Here is an 18,901-nt window from a genome sequence, read left to right on the forward strand (position 1 = left end):
TTTTTAGTGGTACCTACAAGTAAGTACCGATGCAGAGTCTAAGGTTCAAGAGGAAGACTCTGTTCCCTTCATCATTGAAGTGCACACCATCTCCTCTATAAATGTCTTGCATGTCGTAACGCAAGTTGTTGTGGTAAATGGCACCCATACCATAGTCACGGAGGAAAGCAGAAACAGATTTGTTGACGTGCTTTCTTGCTTTGTCAATCTGTGGACAGAAATGATTGGACCAGTTCCATTTTTGCCTTTGGCATATGTTGGAAAACACAAAGGCAGTTTTAGGGAAAAGTGTAAACAGTTGTGCAAAGGTGTCCTTCATAAGCATTTCCAGACCTACCCCAGTCAAAGTGCCTAGGTCATTGCCACCACAGTGCACTATTATGAGGTCAGGGTGTTGGATTTGCATGAAGGATTTCACCAATGGCATCAATTGGTGCCACTTTAACCCTCTCTGACCAATCCATTTAATGTCTACATTTGGCAAAGCAAGGTCTCTCACCATATCTGTTTTCTCTGCAAACTTTTCACTCCAGAAGACATAGCTGTGCCCTACAATCCACACTGTGAACATCTTCAAAGGAGAACTGGATGCACTCAGGAGGTGTCTTTCAGTAGAATGGCAATATGAAAAGAAAGACAGTTTGGAAATGGAGGCATACATATTTTTTACAAAACAAAAAGAACTGATTGGCTGTTTCATACCATTCTAGAAAAAAAACTAGGCTGTATGTGAAAATTAATAGAAGCATGTTTTGTATTGGTACAAAAAAATGTGTAACCAAAGAACAGTACTATGGATTTGCAGTTAGGTTTGAAAAGTCAAGCACTCTTGCTCTGTGGAATTGAAACATTGTGTGTCGAACTTCTGACCTAACTGCACACAGCAGTGTTCCATGAGCTGTTGCTATGGTAGCAGGCAGAAGTCAAGTTGGGGGAAGGGTACTAGGCAGAAGTCAAGTTGGGGGCAGGGTACTTTTGGAAAAGGGTTGGTTTTCAACCAATAGAAATGTGTCATTACATTTGAAAAAAAGGGGGAAGCACTGAGATTTGAAACTTACATGTATATGTGTGGAAAAATAGAGGGAAAGTTTGCCATTATCTGGTTCTGCTGAGAGGAGAGAGGTGTACAGAACAGAGATCCTGGCTCTGATAATCTGCTGTTTGAGTGACACATTTCTTTCACAACTAACTAATTTTAAAGGTGAGTTTACAGTTTGAGAGGGGATGTATGTGGTAACTTAAGAAATGAATAATAGAAATGGGAATTGTTTTTGTTGTAGTTACACATGGTGGATTCATAATGTGTCAGTCTGTAAAAGAGATTTTCACTTGGCCCGAAAAAAAAAGAGCAGTAAGTGTGCTTTCAAATTGGCAAAGAAATTTCGTTTTGGCACTAATGTGAAAACATGACTGTGTGTGCATAGAAGAATTATAGGCAGAAATGTATTGCGTCTTGCTCTGGTGATTTCACAGTTGCAGTAGATGGAAAAGAGGAGCGAATTTTTGGGGGAAGAAGCAGAGGTTTAGCACACACCCATGTGCTTGCCATGTATAGTCATGCACAGTAATTAGAAGCGAGTGGGGTTTTCAGGTTTAAGTCTGTAATGCAAATACATTCAGCATCACTAAGGCTGGTTGCCCCTGCTGGAGTGTAGGCAGTCACAGAGAATGCACACGGTGGTGGTCTGAAAAAAAAACAGCTTGGACATGTGCATTTAAATAAATTTAAAAAAAAAGGTTTCAGAATGTGTCAGTCTGTAAAAGTGATTTCAAAGTGTAAAAAGAGATTTTCACTTGGCCCGAAAAAAAAAGAGCAGTAAGTGTGCTTTCAAATTGGCAAAGAAATTTCGTTTTGGCACTAATGTGAAAACATGACTCTGTGTGCATAGAAGAATTATAGGCAGAAATGTATTGCGTCTTGCTCTGGTGATTTCACAGTTGCAGTAGATGGAAAAGAGGAGCGAATTTTTGGGGGAAGAAGCAGAGGTTTAGCACACACCCATGTGCTTGCCATGTATAGTCATGCACAGTAATTAGAAGCGAGTGGGGTTTTCAGGTTTAAGTCTGTAATGCAAATACATTCAGCATCACTAAGGCTGGTTGCCCCTGCTGGAGTGTAGGCAGTCACAGAGAATACACACGGTGGTGGTCTGAAAAAAAAACAGCTTGGACATGTGCATTTAAATAAATTTAAAAAAAAAGGTTTCAGAATGTGTCAGTCTGTAAAAGTGATTTCAAAGTGTAAAAAGAGATTTTCACTTGGCCCGAAAAAAAAAGAGCAGTAAGTGTGCTTTCAAATTGGCAAAGAAATTTCGTTTTGGCACTAATGTGAAAACATGACTCTGTGTGCATAGAAGAATTATAGGCAGAAATGTATTGCGTCTTGCTCTGGTGATTTCACAGTTGCAGTAGATGGAAAAGTGGAGCGAATTTTTGGGGGAAGAAGCAGAGGTTTAGCACACACCCATGTGCTTGCCATGTATAGTCATGCACAGTAATTAGAAGCGAGTGGGGTTTTCAGGTTTAAGTCTGTAATGCAAATACATTCAGCATCACTAAGGCTGGTTGCCCCTGCTGGAGTGTAGGCAGTCACAGAGAATACACACGGTGGTGGTCTGAAAAAAAAACAGCTTGGACATGTGCATTTAAATAAATTTAAAAAAAAGGTTTCAGAATGTGTCAGTCTGTAAAAGTGATTTCAAAGTGTAAAAAGAGATTTTCACTTGGCCCGAAAAAAAAAGAGCAGTAAGTGTGCTTTCAAATTGGCAAAGAAATTTCGTTTTGGCACTAATGTGAAAACATGACTCTGTGTGCATAGAAGAATTATAGGCAGAAATGTATTGCGTCTTGCTCTGGTGATTTCACAGTTGCAGTAGATGGAAAAGAGGAGCGAATTTTTGGGGGAAGAAGCAGAGGTTTAGCACACACCCATGTGCTTGCCATGTATAGTCATGCACAGTAATTAGAAGCGAGTGGGGTTTTCAGGTTTAAGTCTGTAATGCAAATACATTCAGCATCACTAAGGCTGGTTGCCCCTGCTGGAGTGTAGGCAGTCACAGAGAATACACACGGTGGTGGTCTGAAAAAAAAACAGCTTGGACATGTGCATTTAAATAAATTTAAAAAAAAGGTTTCAGAATGTGTCAGTCTGTAAAAGTGATTTCAAAGTGTAAAAAGAGATTTTCACTTGGCCCGAAAAAAAAAGAGCAGTAAGTGTGCTTTCAAATTGGCAAAGAAATTTCGTTTTGGCACTAATGTGAAAACATGACTCTGTGTGCATAGAAGAATTATAGGCAGAAATGTATTGCGTCTTGCTCTGGTGATTTCACAGTTGCAGTAGATGGAAAAGAGGAGCGAATTTTTGGGGGAAGAAGCAGAGGTTTAGCACACACCCATGTGCTTGCCATGTATAGTCATGCACAGTAATTAGAAGCGAGTGGGGTTTTCAGGTTTAAGTCTGTAATGCAAATACATTCAGCATCACTAAGGCTGGTTGCCCCTGCTGGAGTGTAGGCAGTCACAGAGAATACACACGGTGGTGGTCTGAAAAAAAAACAGCTTGGACATGTGCATTTAAATAAATTTAAAAAAAAAGGTTTCAGAATGTGTCAGTCTGTAAAAGTGATTTCAAAGTGTAAAAAGAGATTTTCACTTGGCCCGAAAAAAAAAGAGCAGTAAGTGTGCTTTCAAATTGGCAAAGAAATTTCGTTTTGGCACTAATGTGAAAACATGACTCTGTGTGCATAGAAGAATTATAGGCAGAAATGTATTGCGTCTTGCTCTGGTGATTTCACAGTTGCAGTAGATGGAAAAGAGGAGCGAATTTTTGGGGGAAGAAGCAGAGGTTTAGCACACACCCATGTGCTTGCCATGTATAGTCATGCACAGTAATTAGAAGCGAGTGGGGTTTTCAGGTTTAAGTCTGTAATGCAAATACATTCAGCATCACTAAGGCTGGTTGCCCCTGCTGGAGTGTAGGCAGTCACAGAGAATACACACGGTGGTGGTCTGAAAAAAAAACAGCTTGGTTTCATAATGTGACAGTTTGTTATACAGATTTTCACTTGCCCAAAAAAAAAGAGGAGTTTGTGTGCATTCAAATTGGCAAAGAAATTTCGTTTTGTGACTATTGTGAAAAGAAATGTAGTAATATATTTAAATTCAATAAAGAATTTTTTTTTTAGTTTTTTTGCAGGTATTGCTGAAGAACAGTGAACAAAATTTAAGATGCCTACAAAATCTCGAGTTCAAAAAACGCTAAAAAAAAAACTATATTTGAGGACAACTGGAGGACCAAAGTTAGTAGAAGATGCTGATGTTGGGAAAAAGAAAAAATCTTCTGGTAAGCAAAAAAGACAATTCCTAAACAAAATATTGAAAACAAACAAAAATGTACAAAATGTCTGTTCTCGGAAAAATGTAACAAAACCTACAGAACAGCAAAAAATTGAGGATTTAGTTAATGCAAATATACCTTCTGCAATTGAAAAGTTTAACATAAACAGAAAAACAGCATTTAAAGAGATACGTAGAAAAATGTTTCAGAGAAGAGTTATGTCCAATTTGATAAAGGATATAAAGAAATATAAGCAAAAGGCTAAATATTATAAGAGAAAAAAAGAAATTGAAGCCATTGCAGCAAAGGCATTAGAATTAAAAAGGAAACTATTCATATTAATTTTGAATAGGATGCGTACATTAGATAAAATGGTTAATGTACTGAAATCACAAAGCAAAAGCAAAAGAGTAGTGAACAGAACAAATTTTTGTAAAGTGTTTTTAGGAAAGTGGATGCATAGCTCAAGTAGTGAACCTTTTTTTAATGAAGAGAGCTATTTTCAAAGTAATAGTTTGCTGCATGCAGTTGACACCAGAGGTCGTTCATACGAAGTAAAAAATGGTTGCATAATGGAGAAGGAGATAATGGTTCCAAGAGATGAGGTACAAGTGATGGCAGATGAGGCAATGGGGAGACGTCCTAAAGCCCCAGTGTACACTTGGAATTGTAGTAGTATTTGCACTGTGCGTCAGGAATCTATTGACAGATTTCGAGAGTTTCTAAGAGAATATAGTAAAAAAAGTGTAAAACAAAAGATTAAGGTGCTTCAAAGTCTGGATCCATGCAGAGTGAGAGAGAATACTGGTTTGCAGGGTCATTCTCTTGCTTGTCTATCTAGAAAAGTGTGCAATAGTGTTTTCCATCATTTTAGGATGCTGGCTGTTCATCATACTGAAATGAGAAAGTTTGTGAGACGGTTGTATTTTGCCAAAAGTCCAGCAATAAAGTTAAATGAATTGAATAGGGCTCTGTTCCGAGGAACGGTATCAGATGTAGAGAAGGTTGTTGATGAAATTCAGTTTTGTTACTTTGGTCCTGAACAAAACAGTGCAGAGAAGGACACAGTAAATGAGGCAGAAGTGGAAGAGAATGTAGAACCTTGTGTAAGTAAGACATTTAATGATCACATAACAAAATTTGCAATAGTCTCTAATGAAAGACCAAATGTTACTTGTATTTGTTGCCGCAGAACTCATTATAGAAAACAAACTAGGAATGTTGATCTCTACAGAAAGAGTGAAAATGAAGATAATTATAAGTGGATGGATTTTGCAACATATATATTTCTTGAAAATTGTTTTGAATTGGGTGAAGATCAGCGTATTTGTAAATACTGCTACAACAAGTTAGAGGAAAATAGAATGCCGACCAGAGCTGTACATAATAATTTAGAATTGGATGCTATTCCTGCTGAACTTTCTGAATTAAATACATATGAGTCTATACTCATTCAATGTGTTCATCCGTTCCAGACCATAGTACGTATGGAGCCCAAAACTGGTAAATTACCTCCTTCAGATTTAGTGAGAGGTTTAAAAGGTAGAGTGGTGTATTTGCCCTTGGATTTGAAAAAAAATATGGAAACTATTGATGCGGATACTTTGGAAACTGAACCATTAATTATTCTGGTTAATGGTGTACCTACAAAGAATAAGAAGATTTGGCAGGAGCTGGTAGATGTGCGGAAAGTACAAAGAGCAAATTTGTATTTGAAAAAAAATAACAAATGGTATGAATCAATTTATATAGTAGAAGAAGAAGAAGAAGAAGATTTACAAGGAGATACAGAAACACCAAGTGGACAAATTGAAAAAGTGGACAAGTCAAAGGAAGAAGAAATTTATGAACATTTTAGCATACATCCTCTCCATTCGAAAGAAGTTATGGGAGACAATATTGATCTCTTTCAGATGAAGAAAGCAAAAGGAAATCCCGTGAGTGTATGGGAGGAGAGCTTGGAAGCTCGATGTTTTCCCCAGCTGTTTCCTAAAGGAAAAGGAGGACGATACGATGAACGTCCGGAACAGATTCCAGCTTCTGAGTATCGGACTACAAGACTATATGCTGAAGATCCCAGATTTCGACAAAGTATCCCTTATTTGTTCCATCTTTTATTTGAAAGCGACTTGTCTGCACTGTCTTATGCAGTAAATCACATTTTAAAAAGTGGAGTACATTTACAAAATGTGTCTGCTAAGGATTTTATGGAGAAAGTGCAGCACCGAGATGATCATTTGGAAACACAACTGATCAATCTGATGGCTTGTCAGCGTGGGACAAATGAATATTGGTACCGACGCCATGGTGAACTAAAATGCATGTTACGCAATTTAGGAACACCAACATGGTTCCTTACCCTAAGCTGCGCCGAGTACGCTTGGGATGATTTACTGGATTTTCTACGAGAGGCCAATTCAAACATTGAAAACATCGAATACAAGACAGCAGGAGAACTGTGCTCATTGGATCCGGTTAATGTTTGCAGATATTTCAATCATAGATTTGAGGCTATGATGTCCTTCATCTGCAATAAAAAAAATCCACCCCTTGGAGAAGTAGTGGATTTCTTTTGGAGAAAAGAGTACCAGGCAAGAGGTGCTCCTCATATTCATATGCTGCTGTGGATCAAGGATGCCCCAAAGTTTGGAACAGATACTGATGAAGCAGTGTTATCTTACATTGAAGAATATGCAACATGTGCTATACCTAAAAGCACAGAAGAGTACAAGTTAAAGGAGCAAGTTCTACGTTTCCAAAGTCATCGGTGTGGAAAATACTGTCGACGGAAATACAAGAGCAAAGAAAAATACTACACTAAATGTCGATTTGGATTTCCTAGACCTGTTCTTACAAATGGAAGAGTCAACAGTTTTATGTCAGCTGTGAGACATACTATCACAAGAAAATCACCTAAGAATACCTACAACCTTAAAAGAAAAGAAGAATCAAAAAATATAAATGACTACAACCCAGTCATTTTATCCATGTGGAACGCTAACATGGATATACAGTATGTTGCTGACAATTCCATTGCTGTTGCTCGATATGTAACGTCTTACATTACGAAATCAGAAAAAACAGAATTGAAGGAAATGTGGGAAGAGATTTCTCACGAGAAGACTGTCAGTAAGAAGCTGTACAGTTTCAGTTTGAAGATGTTATCGCATCGAGAAATTGGATCCTACGAATGTTCAGATAGATTATCTTCTGCAAGTCTCTACTCGAAGTCAAGAAGAATAATTTGGGCAAGTTTAGGCCTTGCAGCAATGAGAAATCGGGTACTGAAATCTGTTGGAGAAATTGAATATTTGGCACAGTTCGAACCTGAAAGTACAGATATATTGAAAACAAACATGTTGGACACATATTATCCCAAGAGAAGTCATCATCTGGAGAACATGTGTCTCTATGAAGTGCTGCAGAACTACATTTATTCACGGAAAGCTGCAGAAGACATCAATAATGGAAAATATAAAGTCGTTGGTGAAGAAGGATGTTTGGTGAAGCAAACCAAAGGAAGTTTGATAAATCACCGGAAGCTGAGTTGCGACACTACCGACAAGAAAGAATTTTACTACTTGGCTCTTTTACAGTTGTTTAAACCATGGCGTTCAGAGGATGAACTACTGGGAGAATTCCAGAGCTATGAAGATTCTTTTAATGCTTGCAAAGACAGCATACAATGCAGTACATTCTCAACTTATCTGCAAATGTTAAATGAAGAAATTGAACAGGAAACTACAATTGCAGCAGAAATTGCTAGAGACAGTTCTCAGGACAGCCAAAGTTCAGGAACATACAGTCAAGATCCCCTAGGACAACCAATCGTTGAAAATGAAGCATCAATAGCCATGAATGAAGTGGAAACGGCTATGAATCAAGCTCAAGAAGAATTTATAGACTTAGAAAATTTGGAAAGACAACTGAATCAAGAGCAGCAACAAATTTATGAAGAGATCAAAAACAAAATTGAACACGGATTTCTACATGAAAAAAAAGAGTGCTCATGCACATCATTTCATCCAATCAGGATGTATGTAAGCGGACAAGCTGGCACTGGAAAAAGTTTCCTAATTAAAGTCATCAGAAGCTACCTAAAGCAAAAAACAGATTCTACTTTGTCTTGTGTGGTTACTGCTCCAACTGGGTTAGCAGCATATAACATAAAAGGAATCACCTTACATCGTTTGCTAATGTTACCAGTGGAGCATGAGAACAAAATACAATTCAACAAGCTAACTGGAGAAGCATGCTTGGAAGTTTCAAGAGTATTGAAGAAGATGCAAGTTCTCATTATTGATGAGGTGAGCATGGTATCAAACTTAATGCTTGCCTTTGTGCATTTAAGAATGCAGCAAATTTTGAAGACAGACTATGACGTGTTATTTGGTGGAAAACACGTCATCGTTTTTGGGGATCTTTTGCAACTTACTCCGGTTAAAGGACAACCAGTGTTTAATACTGTGACACATGAAGACACGAAGAAGTCATTGGGAAGCATCGGTAATACAAATATTTGGTCCTTCTTTGAGTACAAGGAACTTACAACTAATATGAGGCAAGCAAACGATGAAGAATATGGAAGTATTCTGAAAGATATCAGGATTGGACTACTCACAGAAGCTGGCAAAAAAGCATTACAGACTCGGCTGCTACATAATTTATTTCCAAAGGAAGAAATAGTTGCAGAGAAGATATACAAGAACATTGCAGAAAACAAAAGTGTCATCTGCTTAATGCCAACTCTACGTGAATGCTCAATATTCAATGAGGAGCTTTTGAAATTGGAAAAGGAAGAGATCATGAAATTGGAAGCAGTGGACAAAATTGAGGATGGAAGAATTACTGTCACAGTAACAGGCAAACTGAAAAATAAATTGGACTCACTAGAGAAGAACATCTCCAAAACAGCAGGATTAGAAAAAAATCTATATGTTTGCATGAACTGTAGAGTGTTTTTAAGGAGAAATTTGGATGTTGAAAAAGGCTTAGTAAATGGAGCGATGGGAAGAGTTGTGGGTTTTATTAATTATCAGAAAAAAGATGGAATTGAATGGTTAAAAATAAAATTTGATCAGATAGAGGAAGTTAAAGACATTTGTCGTTGTTCAGTTCGTTTCATGCTTGTGAAAGACTTATATGTACGTAGGAAGCAGTTTCCGTTTTCTCTAGCATATGCTGTAACTATTCACAAGTCTCAAGGATTGACTGTAGATTGTGCATTTGTGAACATTGGATCTAGTGTGTTCAAAGAAGGTATGGCATATGTTGCTTTGTCACGAGTCAAAACATTATCAGGTTTATTCATGATAGACTTCGATGACTCAAAAGTTAGTGCTGATACAAACTGTGTAAAGGAGTATAATAGATTAAGAAGAAGCTATGCTCCTCATTTAGGTCAGTATCCTGTGTTGGAGAAACGTGTAGTTTCTCGTAAAAGGAGAAATGAGAATATCTGTAATGAAGATGTAGAGAAGAGGAAAAAAAAGAGGAGTGATGTAATTGCAAGCAAAAAGAATAAGGAAAATGAAGAACAGGTTGTAGGATGTCATTTTGAAAATAGCTCTGGTGTCAACTGCTACGCAAATGTAGTGCTGAATGTTGCTTTTTATCTGGAAAGTTTGCAAGAGCAGATAATAATAAATCAGGGAAAAAGATTATGTTCAGAGCTCAGTCTCCTTTTTCAAAAGCTGAGTAAAGATAAAACTCAAATAGAAAGTGCTACTGATATTAGAAAACTTTTAGATGTATGTTCAGGACGAACACAGTTTTCTCAAAATGAACAGCAAGATGCTCACGAATTTTTGATGTATTTTCTTCAGGTAGTGGAAGAAGAAGGAGTTCCCATTGACATTTTTTTTGGTCTCTCTTATAAATGGGAACATAGTTGTGATAATTGTTATAATATAAGTGGTTCTATTGTTGATAATGAAAGGTTTATTTATTTGACATTGCCAGAGAGTAAAACAGTCACTTTTGCAAACTTAGTTAAAGATGCTAATCATAGCATGAAATGTGGTGAGTGTAATTCTGACATGTTATCAACATTAATTTTAAGGGAATACGGACAGTATGTAATTTTAATGATGCAACGATGTAGAGCTGATGGATCAAAATTGGATACTTTAATAAAGAAGTTTACAGGACAGCAATTATCAATTTCAGGAAAAACTTTTGTAACTGTTGCAATAATTTTCCATGATGGACCTACTGTTACTTCTGGACATTACACAGTTTATCTAAAATGTGAAAAAGGATGGACACTGTGTAATGATTCCCAATTGATTTTCAAACAACGTTTGCCTTTTGATTTAGCAAATTCCTATCTAATCTTCCTGAAACCTAAATTTTAGAGAGACTTGGCAAGATCTGGACAAAATAATTTTACCATTTTACAGGATTACCATTGCAATTTTGTAGAAAAAAGATTTTTAAAATTATCATTTGGCCTAAAGGAAAGATAACCAATTGTAATGTGGACTTTTTAAATTTTTAATGCAATTTTGAAAAACCAATAATTTAGAGATTATCGGTAACTTCTGCACATTTTAAATTTTGGAATGTTATTGGACTGCCACTGGAAATTTTTTCAAAAATAATTTCAAAAATTACTATTTGGCCATGTGGAAAAGTAAGCAATTCTATTGTGGACTAAATAAATTATTCGAAAAATTTTCGTGAACCAAAATGTTACAGAGAATCGGTGAGATCTGGACAGATTAAACTTTAGAATTTTAATGGTTTTCCCTTGGAAATTTATTCCAGGGAAAGAATAAAAAATACTATTTGGCCTAAAGGAAATAAAATCAGATGTATTTTGGAGTTATTTGAGATATATTATTGTGAATGTACTTCTGAAACAAAAATATCAGACGGTATTTTAAAGAAAAAAGTATTGTTTTTAGATGACATTTTTTAAGAATAATATGCATTTCTGTAATGATAAGTTTAAGTGAGAAGAGATTCTGGGCTTTTTTAATACAATCTTTGAGATTGTTATTTTTTTTTGCCCGCTGTAAAATGATGAATGCAATTGCTTTCACAATTTATAGTGAAATGCAATATATTCTGAAAACAGCAAAAATAAGGCAAAAATATTTTTGGGGAAAAAATGTAAATATGTGTACTGTATTATAAAATGTTTTAAAAATATTAATACTTTTTTCTTTTTTTTCAGATCGATATAGAAAATTTTCGTAAACTACAACCATTTTAAAAACTATTTTTTAAAAAAACAAATGAATAAATATTTTTTTCAGTGAGTATGGTAAGTCAATAGTAATAATTGTAGTCTTTCAAGGACCTTGTAATGTGAAAAATGATTTTTAGTGTTTTTTTTAAAAAATAAAAAAAAGGTACGCTTACCGTACGCGTACGGTAAAAAAAAAAAGTTTTTTAAAAAAAATGTAAAAAAAAGATGAAAGATAAGGTTGGCTCTTAAAAGAACCGTTGTGTTCATGCAGGGACAGAGGAAAGGAACCATGGGAAAATCATTCAAAGCTACAAATGTGCTGATCTATTTTGTTATTCACTAGGGAAACACTGGTCTCCCTATAACAAATTAGAGCTTTACAAAATGTGCAATGAATATCAACCTTCCGAAATCGAGGGTTCATTTCCAGAGGGCCAGCAAAAGGAGATTCTCCCCCCACAGATGAAGGGCTCACCTGAGCTGCAGAAGAAGGAGTAAGCTCTGCAGGTGATGGTCCAGGCTGAGCTGCTGTGGATGTACTGGCTCGTCTTTCTGAAGAGTTACCTCCAAAAAGTTGAGCATGTGTCCTTTTGTGTACATCCTTGAGGTGCCTCATCATGGTGTGATTCCCAAAGGAATACTTCCTGTCAGGATTACCTCTAGAAAGTACACGCTGACACAGCTTGCAAGTAACTAAGGGTGCATTCACCTTTTGCTGGCCTTCTGGAAAAGTAAAATAATCCCAAACATAAGAAGGTTTTACTTTCCTCGCTCTCTGCCTCAAGACAGTGCTGCTGGTGCTAGCCTCACTCTCAGAAGAGCTCTGCTGTTCTGCCATCGTATCCCAAAGACAAACCAGCTCCTTCTCCCAAGGGATCACAAGCAGAAATGAGGGGAATGGGTGTGGTGTAGGAGAGTTCTAGAACTGAAAGTAGTTTCAACCAATCAAAAGTTGTGTTTCAAGATCACATGACCTACCGTACGCTTACGGTACGCTTACGGTGCGCTTACGGCAAAAAGTACGCGTGCGCGTAAAAAAGACACGCGCTTGCGCACATGCGCATAACAGTCATTTCCCGGCACTTCCGCGTAACGTGCGCGTGTTGCGTAAGCGCGCACGCGTCCCACGCGCAGTACGCGCGGCTACGCAAAGTGCGTAACTATACGCAAGCAGCGTAGATAGATTACGGACGTTGCGTAAACCGTACGCTTACCGTGAGCTTACGGTACGCGTACTATAAAAAAAAAAAAAAAAAAATCTGGAAATAAATTTTACATGTTTATTTTAAAAAATATATATAAAAAAAATATTTAAGGATTTTAAAAATTAAAGCATAGTCTTTATAAAAGATAAGAAAATTAAAATAAAAATATGTTTGAAAAAAATGAAGAATATAAAAAAAAAATAGCATTTAAAAAACCTTGCAAATTCACTGAAAAAACCATGGGTTTCACACACGTTATAGTTAGGAATTAGCATTTAAAAAACCTTGCAAATTCAATGAAAAAACCATGGGTTTCACACACGTTATAGTTAGGAATTAGCATTTAAAAAACCTTAGAAATTCACTGAAAAAACCATAGGTTTCACACACGTTATAGTTAGGAATTAGCATTTAAAAAACCTTAGAAATTCAGTGAAAAAACCATAGGTTTCACACATGTTATAGTTAGCTGGACATTTTACTCGTAAAAAACCAATGAAATTGCCCCGTTATAGTTAGTTCAGCTAACTATAACTCGCGCGCCCGCAATGCACTGCTGATGACGTCACATATTACATCACTCATGACATGGTCAGTGACATCACTCATGACATCACTGATGACATCTCAAATGACATCACTGATGACATCACTGATGACATCATCTAGTGAATGTGTGTTATTCTGAAAATTAAATATGTTTTATATATGTATATCTCATGGTCGATGGAAGAATAAATGGGTATATAAGTGTCTAAATGGATGATTTGTTTTTGAAAAATTGATTGTGTAACTGACTGATTAAGTGTATCATAGTGAATACATGGCTTAGTGAATAATGTTTAAATATGTAAATATCTGTATCAGTCTCTCACTTTGTGTATAAGTGGCTGCATGGGTTGGTGAGTAGCTACATGGGTGCCTATTTAGGTTATTAGTTGTTTTTTTGAGTATCAGTCTGAGTGTCTGCATGGTTCGGTGGGGGGTATTACGTAGTGCATCGGTGCATGAATGAGTGACTCACTGTTTGTATGTGTTGAACACAGCATGTGTGCAGGACTGTATGGGTGGATGAGTGTGTGTATGGGTGTGTTAGTGAGTGAATGACTGTCTCAATAGTGTCTTCAGGAGTAACTACATACGTTTTAAACTAGTATATGTGACTATTGGTGTATATATGTGAGTATATGTGAAAGTGAGAGATTGAAAGAGTTCCTGTATGAATAAGTATGTGTTTCTATAAGTGATTGTTTAAAAGACTAAGTATGTGTAAGTTTCCGTAGAAGTAAGTGTGGTGGTGTGTGTATAACTGTATATGCAAGTAAATGTATGTTTGATTCTTTATTAGCATGAGTGACTATGTGTGTGAGTAACTCTATGGATGAGTGGCATTGTGTAACAGGATGTATAGATGTATGAGTACATATGATGAGTGAGTACATGTATGAGTGACTGTATAGGACTGTTGGTGAATGAGTGGATGTGTATGTGGATCTTAGAATTACTGAAGAGGTTGTTGTAACTGGTATTGGTATGTCCATTGTTTTGAAATTTTTAGTCTCTATTTTTGAATGTGTGTATCAAAGCTTATATTAAGGTGAGAGGAGGTCTGCCACTCTATCACAAGGATGATGTCATCAGTGATGTCATCAGTGATGTCATTTGAGATGTCATCAGTGATGTCATGAGTGATGTCACTGACCATGTCATGAGTGATGTAATATGTGACGTCATCAGCAGTGCATTGCGGGCGCGCGAGTTATAGTTAGCTGAACTAACTATAACGGGGCAATTTCATTGGTTTTTTACGAGTAAAATGTCCAGCTAACTATAACATGTGTGAAACCTATGGTTTTTTCACTGAATTTCTAAGGTTTTTTAAATGCTAATTCCTAACTATAACGTGTGTGAAACCTATGGTTTTTTCAGTGAATATATATATATATATATATATATGTTAACAATTCAATAATTCAATTCCAAAGCATGAAATAAATGAATAAACAAAGTAAATATATTATAGAAATAGACATTTACAAACAATAATATACACATAGGAAAAGGGTTGGATTTCAGAGGGGTAAGATTTACTATGCCCAATCCAGTCTGTGGAACAGTAGGGACGTGTTGATCTTCGATGGGGTAATATTTACTATTCCTACTCCAGTCTGTGAAAAAGTAGGGAAAGCGCTGGACTTAGGAGGGATACCATTTAGTATTTCCATTCCAATCTGTGCAACTGTAGCAAAAGCGTTGGACATCGGAGGAGTTACATTTACCATTCTCACTCCAGTCTGTACAACAGTAGGGAAAGCCTTCAACTTCGGAAGGGTAAGATTTACTATTTCCACTTCAGTCTGTACAACAATAACAAACGTGTTGGACTTTGGAGGGGTTACATTTACTATTTCTACCCCAGTCTGTGCAAAAGTAGGGAAGGTCTTGGACTTCTGAGGGGTAATATTTACTATTGCCACTCCAGTCTAAGCAACAGTAAGTAAACTACTTCACTTCAAACACATTACATATTTGAATAACCTTATTAATTAAAATAAATATATAAAACTCTTGCTATAAACATTATTAACTAAAATCAAATATGTATATTAAATAAAAACCCATGGAAATAATTGCAAAATTCATAATGTAATTAATTTTCAAATTAAAAATAATTGCTGTTTAACTATAAATTAATCAACTTCCTACCATATAACCCTACAAACATAGCAACACACACCTAAAATATAACTAAAATATATCATTATCTAATCAACATAATTATTAATCAACCAAATATTTAATTATACATAAATGAATATCTTATTTAATTATTACTTAATTAACTTCCCACCCTGTACCCCTACAAAGCTAGCATTGAGCAACTAACATATAACTAAAATAAATCAGTATTAAATAATGTCCATAATTAATAATCAATTCAATAATGAATAATAGATTCATAAATAGTTGTTGATTAATTATTACTTAGTTCACTTCTCACTCATACTCCTATCATCCCAGCAGCCCACACATAAAATATTACAAAAATATATTATTATTACACAGATTACATAATGTATATTCAATTAAATAATTAATATTAAATCAATAATTAGTTGTTAATTATTATTACCTAATTAACTTCCAAGCCTATTCCCCTACAAACCTAGTAACCTGCACCTAAAATATAAGTAAAATAGACCATTAGTACATTATGTACATAATTAATATCAGTTACATACTTACTTTAAATGTATTCATGAATTACTAATTAAGTGTTATTTAATTAATTAACTTCCCACCCTTTCCCTTTACAAAACCAATAACCCGCTACAACACTATAAATTATCTAATATCAATAAATCAAACATTTTAAATCACTTAAAATCACAAACTTAATTTACAAAAATTAATAGCAATTATACAAACAAAAGTAACATATAAAATTAATATATAAACTAAAACTCATTAAAATAATTATGAACAATATTTTTTACAGCGATATGATATTATCCACAGCAACATTCTTAACAACGATAAAAAAAATATATTATTCACAACGATATTTCTGCATGATGATAATTTTGCATCAATTTGTTTTCTCAATATTTCTATCTCCCAATATTTAAACTCAGTATTTTGTACAAATACCAACTATATGGTGTCTTTTCCCAGTGTCCTGGGTCCCTTGAATGTGAATGGCTCTGCTTTTGGGTTTGTGTGTTCCTCCCAGACAGTGAGACAAGTAGGGACTAGGTGTTGGCAGGAGGAGCCATTCTGCCAGGATGGCTGGAGGCGGAGCTGTTCCCTGCCCACTCACACTTCCAAGGGCTGCCAACAGCACCCTCACAAAGGAAGAACATGACAATAGTCACCCCAGACTTCTTGGAGTCTTGGCAGGGGAAGGTAAGAACTTTCTGCAACCAGATGTAAGGGAAACTTCCCCACTTCAAAGGCTGGCACCAGGTATAAATACTGGACCCTCAGTACACCTCATAAGTACACTCCTGGACTTGTAAGACTTCATGAGGACAGCCTTGTACCCCAGGGGACTGCCCTGCTGCTTGAGGCCTGACTGGCTCCCCAGAGGACCACCCTGCTGCTACCAAATGACTTCCCTGCTGCTTGAGGCAAGTCTTGCTGCCTGAAGAAACGTACCAACTCCTTGAACCCAGGACTACCAGAGTGACTTCAAGGGCTAGTTGGCTGACTCCTGCGTGTGCTACAACAAGCTCCAGAAACCTTGAATCCTATACCTGGCCTCTGCAGGAGTGAGTCCCAACCTACCAGGTGGTGACCCCGCAGGTCCTGGATCCTTGGAAGTGGTGTTAGAGGTGCTGCTCCTGCCTAACCCTAAAAGTTGGGTCTTGGAAAAATGTTTACCAAAAAGTGCCAGGAGAACCCAAAGGAGACAACACCTACTTGCCAGTCTATCTACCCAAGTTGCATCTCTGGCTGGCCTGACTTGATGGCAGTTCCCACTGCACTCTTCTCCACAGCAGCAGATCCTATTTAGCCGGAATTCGGTCTCACGTAGCCCTCTTCGGCTACAGCTTTCAGCTTTGTCCCACTAGACCTTTTCGACTTCCAAAAAGTTGTTAAAGTTCGAAGTTGAAAATCTTCTTCAGGCTCAATGGCAACAGGCTCCTCACTGATGACAACAACCTCCTTGGCCGGAAAATCCACATTTTCCTGCTAGGAGCTTTTTCCTGCCATCTTTGACAGTTTCACAGAGACTTTGCCCAGCACTCCCCGGCAATGATAAGTCTTTGTCAGGATTGCCACATCTGGTCACCGGTTGAACTCTATTAGAGTAGTTAGTACTCAAAAAAAGAGGTTAGTCACATTGAAACATCCTGACTGGAAACTACTACTCAAGGTACTCCTGAAAAATATGCAGAAGCAAGTCAAACATGACCCTCAACATGGTGAACACTAAAAAGTGATTGTTAAAGAGTCTAGTCTGTATCCTGTTAAAGTTGCTCTTTTTGTTGCAGAACACATGCGCGAGGCTCGTGCTGTACACTTCAACTGATTTCTGAGAAAGAGAGGTAGTGTCTCTCTTTTGCCCCTGACTAAGTAGAAAAGTCGAAGTTCAGTCAGGCAAGGCACATGAAAATCAGAGTGCATGTCAAGACAAGCAGTGTTTCACCGGATTTGAAGAGACTCGTTGAGTTTACTGTCAAAGTAAAGATTTTGTGAGAAGCAGCTCAAAGCTACTTTTTCCAGTGAGCTGTTGTATGATCATCGAAGTAAGTTTAAACTGAAAGGTTTAAATAAAAAGGTTTCCAGTGACCAGGTATTTGTTTCCAGTGAAAGGCTTGTCAGCATTTCACGGATCGTTTTGCAACATTTCTGTTTCAGTTAATTACTTGCTGTCCTGTCACCTAATTATCTCAGTAATTTATTGCTTGGGCAAAACTTGTTCTGGCTCCTCCCAGCACGTCTTCAAGGACGATAAATTAAGAACTGGCAGTTTTATCTTCTCCTAAATGCAGCAAGCTTGACACGAGAAAAAAGTCACACAACTTTCATTGAGAAAAAAAACGACATTTTCAGGCATGCTATAGTTAGAAATTAGCATTTAAAAAACCTTAGAACTTCACTGAAAAAACCATAGGTTTCAGGGACATTATAGTTAGTTGGACACTTCACTCGTACAAACCCATAGAAATTCCCCCGTTATAGTTAGTTCAGCTAACTACATCATTCATGTTGATGACATCACTGATGACATCATCCATGTGGAAATCTGAAGCACCTCCTCACACCCTAATATAACCTTTGATACACCATCTCCAAAGTACAGAATACAATTTTTGAAACCATAGACACATGCTAATTTCTAACTATAACATGCCTGAAACCTATGGTTTTTTCAGTGAATATATATATATATATATATTATCTACTGGCGGTCGCCAGTAGATAGTTATAGTTTATCTACTGGCGGTCGCCAGTTGGCGCCGGATGACGAATCGTCGCGAAATTTTCAAAACTAATGGGGCGCTCCGTTCAGCTCCTACCCTGAAAGTCTCGGGGTGATTCGTCAAGCAGGGGCCGAGAAAAAAGGGGGGTCCCAAAACACGTTTTCCCCATGCATTTTTCCATAGGACCTTTAGACACAGCTACAGCCCGAACGGCTGAACAGAATTACTTGAAATT

General features: G+C 36.9%; 1 protein-coding gene across 1 annotated transcript in view; it reads left to right on the forward strand.

Moving 5' to 3' along the window:
* Positions 1-1,091: 1,091 nt before the first annotated feature.
* LOC146770436 (uncharacterized) overlaps positions 1,092-18,901 on the forward strand; it is a 113,876-nt gene continuing 96,066 nt past the window's right edge. The window contains exons 1-2 of the mRNA XM_085640452.1: positions 1,092-1,201; positions 4,185-9,876. Coding sequence (XP_085496578.1) covers positions 4,228-9,876 — 5,649 coding nt within the window. The 5' untranslated portion in view covers positions 1,092-1,201; positions 4,185-4,227. The remainder of the gene's footprint in view (positions 1,202-4,184; positions 9,877-18,901) is intronic.

The sequence above is a fragment of the Triturus cristatus genome, unplaced genomic scaffold, assembly GCF_964204655.1.
Source record: "Triturus cristatus unplaced genomic scaffold, aTriCri1.1 SCAFFOLD_404, whole genome shotgun sequence".
Lineage (NCBI taxonomy): Eukaryota > Metazoa > Chordata > Amphibia > Caudata > Salamandridae > Triturus > Triturus cristatus.